The sequence below is a fragment of the Anarrhichthys ocellatus genome, unplaced genomic scaffold (genome assembly GCF_004355925.1).
Source record: "Anarrhichthys ocellatus isolate YVR2014 unplaced genomic scaffold, GSC_Weel_1.0 scaffold63, whole genome shotgun sequence".
NCBI lineage: Eukaryota > Metazoa > Chordata > Actinopteri > Perciformes > Anarhichadidae > Anarrhichthys > Anarrhichthys ocellatus.
Window position 1 is genome coordinate 1,071,814 of NW_022280093.1, and position 8,966 is coordinate 1,080,779.

The 8,966-nt window shown below is 47.0% G+C and overlaps 1 protein-coding gene across 3 annotated transcripts in view; it reads right to left on the reverse strand.

The window, feature by feature from the left end:
- The window catches only part of LOC116397197 (partitioning defective 3 homolog), a 314,996-nt gene that overhangs the window by 177,629 nt on the left and 128,401 nt on the right, over positions 1-8,966 (reverse strand). For all 3 annotated transcript variants that reach the window (XR_004213660.1, XM_031872427.1, XM_031872426.1), the window contains exons 6-8: positions 5,996-6,105; positions 4,846-4,929; positions 1,312-1,437 (exon numbers count right to left, since the gene is read on the reverse strand). Coding sequence is in view for 2 of the 3 variants with exons in the window: in XM_031872427.1 (XP_031728287.1) it covers positions 1,312-1,437; positions 4,846-4,929; positions 5,996-6,105 (320 nt within the window). In the remaining variant the exon portion in view is untranslated. The remainder of the gene's footprint in view (positions 1-1,311; positions 1,438-4,845; positions 4,930-5,995; positions 6,106-8,966) is intronic.

The window sequence follows — 8,966 nt, forward strand, 5'->3', positions numbered from 1 at the left end:
GGCAGGCGGGGAGAAAAAGTTTAGCTCCATTGCCTCATTTTCATGCAGAATAGCAAACATCATATGCATTTGGATGCTGGTGAGGAGCGAGTGTTTGGTGGGGTTGGGGGGGTACGTGCGGAACGCTAAAAACATCACTCCCTAGTGGATTTGGTTTGTAAGCCTCTTTCACAGTAGAGAAGGCTTGGAAAGAAACTGGGATGTTTACTAATGACAATAGCATCGTTTTGATAAAGAAAAAAGACAAAATCCTAAAACCTTAGTGGCTCTGTGCACGCTCGGATGAATACATTAACATAATGTGGGAAGGTAACCGTGATAGTCTGGAGTTCATCACAATGGTTTCTTACGAGGGGCTTTTATTAGCTGCTTATAAAACTGTAGACATGCCAGGCCTAGATAAAAATGAATTTTGATAGTAATAGAGTAAAGAAATAAATGGTTAGTCTCTACTTCTGAACACAGAGGGATTCCAAACTTGGTCTCTGTCAGTCATCCAGCAGGGTGGCTCTATAAGCCCAGTGGTTTTTAAGATGACTATGTCCAGGCCAGTATGACTGTGGGCTGGGCTTTCGTTAGCAGGAATCAGGGCTATTTCTTCACGTGGAGGAGTGGATGATAAGGGAGAGAGCAGAGCAGATCCCCGTACGCTGCCTCCAGAAGGCAGCCTGGAGGAGAAGCAATCTATTTCTCAGCCTGACACACACACACACACACACACACACACACACACACACACACACATACACACACACACACGCAGGAGTGTAGATAAGACGTTATAGCTCGGTGTAGCTGTGCGTGTGTCAGGCGTACGTGTGTGTGTGTGTGTCTGTGAGGAAGAAGGGTGGCTTTGTATAAATGGGTGGAAAAGTCACAGGTTTATATCTTCATTCCACTTTAGGAAATGAATGGGGAGCGATGAATCGATAGAAATGAATTGAGAGAGGAGTGTAGGTGGTTTCGGATCAGGGCGGTGCGAAGCAGTGGTGAAGGACTGCAGGTCACTGAGACCTATTACAGGAAGGCCAACAAAGTCAGTAATATTTCAGTTTTATTGTGCAGCTGTGTGGGTGTCCCGTCTCCCTGACGGTTGGGCTCCACTTATCAACAGCGACATTGTTTACTGTCCAGCACAGGGCCTCTCAGAATGAACTGCTGGAAGGACAGCGCTTCAGGATAACGCCGTATGTGTGCTGGCTTTGGAAGAAAAAAAAACCAGCATGGCGTTCAGAGGACCTGACAAGAAGGGGGGCATACTGAAGTTAGTGAAAGCCAACATAGCCGCAGAGGGTCAACTTTAGAGCTTACTGTTCGAAGCGCAGGTGGCGGATGTCTCCCTGGTTAATTTTGACAATACAGTCGTTCTCCTGGAAGAGACGCTCCTGCTCGGCTTTCCCCCCGCGCTCCAGACGCTTCACCAGCAAGCCCTGAGTCCTGGAAATGATAACACAACGTTCAGACACACACTGTATCAAATACACCGCACACAGTCACATTCCAATATACTGAACAGCAGGCGGCATGTTGCAAGCCTTGTACCCCGCGTCCTTGTATTTAAAAGAGTTAATGACATAGAAGACTCGAGAAGATGGCATGGAGGAGGGAAAAGAAGGGAATATAAAGATAAGCTAGGTGACTAGCGTTATCCAAAGAAGGAGGTAAATCTCTTTGTAATGAGTTGATATTAGTTCAGATTTTAGAGAAAGTATTTAAGTTCACGAAGTAACTTTAGCCCAGTTGTAAGGAATGTACTTTTGCACCCTACTGTCACCGAAAGTAAACTCTCCAAACTCTAAGCCAAGATAAAGACTTGCATTACTAGCACAATTTTAAGCCCGTGTCCGTCGCTCTGTCCTGCACTCTGACCACCCTTTCTGTGGGCAGGTTTGAGAGAATGACAGGGCGGGTTGTCTGAGGTAATCCAGACCAACAAGCTAAGAGATCATCTTATGGCTTCAGAGGAATCGCTGCACTTTCCTTCACTGGAGCTTAAGACGAGAGCCGGCGGTGCCGTAATAAACACCCGAGTAGTTCCACGGCAGCGCAAGCTCAGCAATCCCTTGAAAAGAAGGCAACCTTTACCTTCAAACCCCCCCCCCATCTAAATAAATACATCAGTGAGCTCCTTGGGGCTTTAGGCCCTGAGGATAACCACATGCAAAGAGATCTGATGTGTGCTCTCGCAGCAGAACTACAAACTCCATCCGTCTCTGAGGCGTCGGATGCCTGAGGAAGCAGGTAGACTGACTGAGTGCAAACGTTTGGTGTCCTTGCATAAACTGACAAAAAGTTTGGAGGGCTTACTTTTGGGAAATTAAAAATAATGATGAAATATATCAGAGCCAGAAGTATTTGGAAGCCAAACTCAGATGTGCAAGATAACACTGCAAATCAACAGCTTATCAGTGGCAAGGACACAGGCTACATGCTCTTTGTCATTTTCAGTTACCTCCTGTCGTTTCCACTGGACACACAAACAACAGCACATTTAAATTGTGACCCTGTTTACCGCGGACGTCAAGGGCAGATTTAGCAGAGCTCTTTAGCATTTCAGCCAAACGGGGCCACCCTCGGAACATTGCCCTAATTGGCTGCATAACGTGGACATCCACGCTCCTCGCCGCAGACTCGTCTCGGCTCCTCGATGGGGGTGAACGGCCTCAGCGAGCGAGTTGAAATTAAGGATCACAAAAGGCCCTTCCCTCTTTCTCGGTGGCTGAGCCGGCTGAGTCAGGTCAGCTTAAGTGTGTTGAACAGAGAGTAATTGCGGGCGGCGCGGAAGCAGACATGATTGCGCTCTATCTCCACAAGTGTTGGCAGCTTGAAAACAAAGTATTGCGAATGGAGATTACAGCATGGACACACTCTAATGACTTCTGATGTGGTGGCAAGCCAGACGCAGTAGATAAAGGAGTCTCGGTTGATCCCTGATCAGTATTCAAAGCAGCAGCAGGGAGGATTGGTGGATAAAGCCGCATCTTTTAGAGATTTGAGGAAGATGATGATTTAGTAAAAGCACTATTATTGTGATGACAGTAATGCACCGCCGCCATCTCAATTCCTCCTCATCTGGTGTTTTTTTTTATGGAGATATTTATCAAGTTCTTGGGGAAAAAAAGGAGAGCTAACGCAAAATCTAAATGGCACTCTCACAGGCTTTGAGACAGTGAATTAATTAGGTGTCAGATATGAGCACGAGGAGTTTGTAGTTAAGACGATTCTCTGCAAAACTTTTGAGAAAAAGATCAAGTCTCACTGCTCCTAAAACACAAGCATCCGCATCGTGCTACGTTGTATGGATTGACTCCATCTTGTGGCCGGGCGGCAGTGCTGAGAAGTGATGTGAAGGAGGCCACCTGCTCTCATCCACTGCCTTTAATCAAATAATAATCCAATCAGGATCCATTTATCCGCAGCAATTATGTCCGCAGTTTGTTTACAATTGAAACTGGTCACGGAATGAGAAGTTCATTAAGCAAAGAATGCATCTGCCAGGTGTGTGTGTGTGTGTGTGTGTCCATTTTTGGGGGAGGGAGAGAGGGGGAGGGAGAGAGAGAGAGAGAGAGAGAGAGAGAGAGAGAGAGAGAGAGAGATACTGCCTGCAGGAGTCTCTGAGCTCTCTCCTGTAACTGTGTTCCCCCTCCTGCTTGGATCTTACTTCATGTCAGTACGGTGGAGCAGAATGCGACGCTGGAGCGCCTGCAGTTGCTTGTTTGCCGTCTGGTTTTGCGGCCAGTCTGACCCCTGTGGCCCTGGTCTAGACACTAATGACAGCCCGCTGAGCCTGATGCCTCCTGTCCTAGCGCCCAGCACACAGGAAAGAGCTGAGCCAGGCCATTAGCATCATCCCACTGACCAGACGCTAAGTCTTATCATGTCTGAAGTTAATTGAAGGCTCTGATGGCTATTAGTGCCGACCTTAGCGGACGGGGAAGAAACTGATTAGCCATGCGGCGTTACTGCTGTATCTTGCAAGGTGCAGTTTGATTGTGTGGGGATACATAAGGAGCCGGGGGATAATAGCTAATAAACAGCTGGATTTGAACTTTAATTTAAGCGAGATTGCTTGGTGCCACTCATCATGAATCACCGCTTTCCTCCTCTGACTCAGGATAACTCAAAAGTGCCACAGCTTATGAGGGAGTCAATCGCACGAGGTCAAAGCTAAATATAGTTTCCTGACACTTGGTTATAAACAGCAATGGGATTAGTGTCCCAAAGAAATGACACGCAGCAATCTTCAATGACAGCCAACCCCTCTCTCTCCCTCCCTCTCTCTCTCAAATGTCATCCCATTCCATCTCCCCACTTTGTCTTTTCACCTCATTCCCCTGCCTCCCTCTCACTGCCGCTGAGTAGCCACAATCACCTTGGTGGTGTGCCAGCCCCTTGGCGTGCAGCGGGGAATCTGTGTTATACACAAGCTTTTAGTTTGATTACATCTGGCCGCTTCCTCTGCCCTTTATTCTTTTGCTGGAATAACTGTAAACTGGGACGCATTCCTCCTCTTGTCCTCTGTCAACGACACTCCTCATCGTTTAAAAGTAAATAAATAAAAAAGTCAAAAGAAAAGCGGTGAAACAAGCTGAATCACCTTCAAAGCGGTGTGGACACCGTTGTGACTGAGGACATAGGTTAGGATAAAAGAGAAGCGTCAGTGAAAAAGACAGCCTGGAGCAAGCATGTAAAACGAGGGGAATAAAAAAGAGAAACTAGAGAAATGTGAGTGATAGTGAAATAAAAAGCAACATCCATGGGGCTTCAAAACAGAGGATGCAGGAGATGCCGAAACTAACTAGCTATTGTTGTACACTGAGCTGCTCAGATTTCCTTTTCTTTTACCTGGCGTCCTGCGAGCTGAGAGGCAATACGTGGATCCCCAGGGGCCCTCCTCCGTTGGACACCTCGACTGGCTTCAGCAGGCCTCTGCAGGACGATGATGGATGAGGCCGAGGGGACGAGAAGAGGGAGGAGTCACAGGGGGGGGAGAGACACGAGTGAATAAAACAACAACGACAAGAAAATGACAATGACGAGAAAATGCAGAAAAGCGGGATATAAAAGACGACACGGTGAAACATGACAAGACCTTGATCGGATGTGTGGGATGGGGGTTGGTGCGGCCTTATTGGTGGAGGCTGCATTGTGTTGTCTGTATGAAGTCATTCATTACAAAGTCAGGCTGGCGGACCTCAGGGTCGATTTGGGACCCAAATGGAGACTCCAATTAAGAGATTAAGATCAGATCGTTGTGCTAAAAGTGGACGGATTAATTGAAAATTCCACGTGTGTGGAAGGTAGAGGGGGGGGGAGAAGGTTAATTTGTGTAGATAAAGACGTGAAGACAAATGAGCACAAGCGAGCGTTGATGCACATGAGTGTGCCGATGTTGATGGAGGAAGGCGTGGTCGTTGTGTTTGCTTTGTGTTGTCTTCGTCATGTGGTCACATGGTTGTGTTTAGGTGTCTGGTGACGATGCGCTGGCAGTTATTAACATTTCTAGTATGACAGTGTTAATTTAAAAGGTCAAAAATAAAAAGCTCAAATTATAAAAATCTCTGGTCTCTCTCTGGTGTCATCTAGACATGTTGATGGGTTGTGTTTTGTCTGCCCAGGTTTTGAGATTCCTGCAGCCACCCTGTTTAAAAAAGATTTAAATTTACCCTTTAAAAAAACGCTAAAACTTCACATAATTCAAACTGTTCAACAGTTTTTAAAAGGGACTCTTCTACGGTACAAAATAGTTGCCATGAAAGCAGGAACACTGCCATGGTATCTATTTAAATGGAACAGCACTGCAAACAAAAGTCTGTTGTGGCAGCAGATATATCTGAGAAAGATATCTCTTATCTCGCCAAATAAGATCAAAACTATCTACATAAGCAGATACTAGAACCGGTAAACAAATATAGTTAAAAGAATGTTGGTGAAGCAACCTAAAGACATACTGTATGTCATCTAGGTGGTCGGGGGGTTGTTGTTGATCACTCACTCTAGACTGAACACGTGCGAACGTTCCAATGAGGAATCGGCCCTCCCTATTGGCTCTATCCTTTCGATCCTCCTTTCCTGTCTCCTTCGCTCTTCTTCCTCCTCCTCCACCTACACAGAAAGAAAAAGAAGGAAAAAAAGACAGGATAAATCATTAAAAGACTGCTCCGGCAAAGTAAAAGACTCACACTCTCAATGTCATTATTTCTAGCAGCGCTTGCATCTCCCTCTCCCCTGCCTGTAGCTCTCCTCTGGCTTTTAATCCAATTACCTGCAGGAACAAGTAACAGCCTCAATTCTAAATCAAAAGAGACTTTCTGCCGAGCACAGACGGCGGCACCGGTGCCGCCACGGAAACAACCTTCCCCGGCCAAAAAACTTCAGCGACTGTAGTGACAAAGTGGCCCTGATCGATTGCTCCCACTCAATCGATCAGGTCTGGCCCGGGGCGTGGCACCTGCTGCCAGGTTGTTTTTTTTTGCAGTGATGCGATCAGGTCTAGAGTGAAGGAAAGTGGTCGACTGTCATTTGTTTCTCTCGTGCTCTTTCATTTCATTTACTCATCTTCCTTCAGGGCCATTAGGCAGCGGAGGGCCGGGAGGCGGTGGCTTTTACAGGCCGGCCAGACGTCTGAGGACTTAACTAGGCTCTGGAAAGGAGAGCAGCCTCATTGCTCTCCTTTATGGGTTATAAAATCCTTATCTGAGCTCTCTTCATCGGGACGGTACAGATTGAGCAAGGCACTCACATGCAGCGCTGACATGCTGCATGTGGAATGAGAGGGAGACGTAACTAATCCAATTCCAAGTAATCATGTGTTGAAGGTTAGCTATACAGGAGGAGCTCGGGAGGTTCATCAACACGTGAGCATCAACATTTCAAATTGAAAAAGACAAGAAATTTCACTTTTTGCTTCCAGTCCTGTTAGTAACTTCTACTGCTTGTGTGTGTGTGTGTGTGTGTGTGTGTGTGTGTCAGCCCCCAGACGGGAGGGTCTGCTGAAAACGCTTTGTTAGCCACCACTATTCCCCCGCCCCTCGCCCCTCACCTTCCTCTATCTCTCTCTTTTGCTGAAATGTCAAGCACATCCAAATAGGTCTCGTGCCATCCTGGTTTGGTTATGGAAATGGATTCAACCTCCTTTCAGAGCCCGGGATATCTTTGGCGACATGTGGGGGGCGTGATACAGAGGGACTCTCTCTCCCCTCTATTTATTTTTAAGAGTGTGGCCATGAAATACTCATCAGCAGTCTACCTTAAGAGACCTCGACTCAGCCCGCCTGTCTGTTTCCCCTCTCTAACCGTTCGGTATGAAAATGAGCCAGTCAATCAGTCAGCCCTGCCTTTAATTACGTGTCAGCTGAGTTCCCAGGGGCCTCGCCGGGCCCGTTATTCACAAAGTCTTCGATAAACCCCCCCCCCCCCCCCTCCCGCAGGTAGGTTGGCTCGATTTTTTGTATGCATATATAAGGACCTGACCACCTGCGGGAGTCCATGAATAAAGACGGGAGGGCGTAGAATGGAGAAGGCAGGTGAAATTGGACAAGAATACATTTCAGACCGTATGCCGTGAACCGGGATTGTCAGAAACTGTGGTATGAAAAGGAATATGTTGACTTTATATAATGCTCAGCAAGAAAATGAAGGCAGCGACGGTGCTCGACGTCTTTGTCTCATTAGACCACAGAGTGATCTGAGAGGGAGAGCTGAAAATATAGTGACGTGTAATTAACTTCAGCAGCTCGCAGCAACAATCTCCTGTCCGTTCATTTGTAAATGGAAAGTGGCCGTGGGTTCCCTCTTAGCATCCTTCTGCTGGAATACAAGGGAAACTAGACACGTGTCATGTGATGGAACAAAGAGGAGGTAAAGAATGAGGAAAGAGTATTACCGTCAGAGATTCTTCACCTTGCGCTAGGCCGAAAGCACAGTGCGAGCGGTTTGTGAGCGGTGTGAATGTGACAGGTAAAATGAGTAGAGAGTAGCTCTGGAGCACGGTGATATTTCTATTCAGCTATATCCCGGAGGATTGGTGTAGAAAAAACTAAAAAAGGAACGGTGAAAATGACACCAAAGGAAAGAGGAGCTAAAGGAAAGACATTTCAGGGAGAGGGAGCAAAACCCGAGTAAAGCGTCAGTGGAGGAGGGAACACGAGTTGTGAAGGAGAGTAATGGGTTTGACAGCTTTGTTAAAAGTGGGGTGAATCTGCAAACAGGGTGAGATCTTCACTTGTTTCGAGAACTTGCGGAGTGCAGCGATCCGCCTCACACGCTCCCCGGATTTCAGATATTGACTTTCCTCTGCGAGGACATCTGTGGAACAATAGCACGATACTTCAGATATGAAAGTGGAATCATTTCGCTGCATCGGCAGGACGGTAATGTTTAGCACCTCTAGAGTGAAGCGAACAGCCATAATATCCAGCACGAACAAATAACACACCCGTTCTACTCCACTGCTTTTGTGAGTGCCCGTGTATTGAGAGCACATTTTCACTCTCATATTTAAACGACACGCTTCAACTGCCAGTAAATGTCCGCCATAAACACAAACGCATGATTGACACCTGACCCTGGATTCAAAACGCAGTGGCCACGGTGGTTCATTAGAGTCAACAACGGGGCTATCCAAGCAGCAAGGGCACAGCCTCCTCATTAGAGACGCTGGACTATACGACTGAGCTCGAACAGACAAACGCATAAGGCTGAACATGATAAATAATGACTTGTTAAGACTGACATTTCAGACAGTGAGGACCTCTGTGGCGGCTAATAGCTGAGTCTGAATTGCAGGGGTCAGCGTCTCCTTGTGACCAGAGCCAGCAGGAGAAGCCATCTCCTTTCATATTCACTGTGCCAGCCCACTTATTGTCTCTCCTCGTGTCAGTGGCAAAGCACTGAGTGACAGCAGAGGAGAGGCACGGGCTAGATATACATCCATCTCTCTCTGCCCCTCTCTCTCTCTCTCTCTC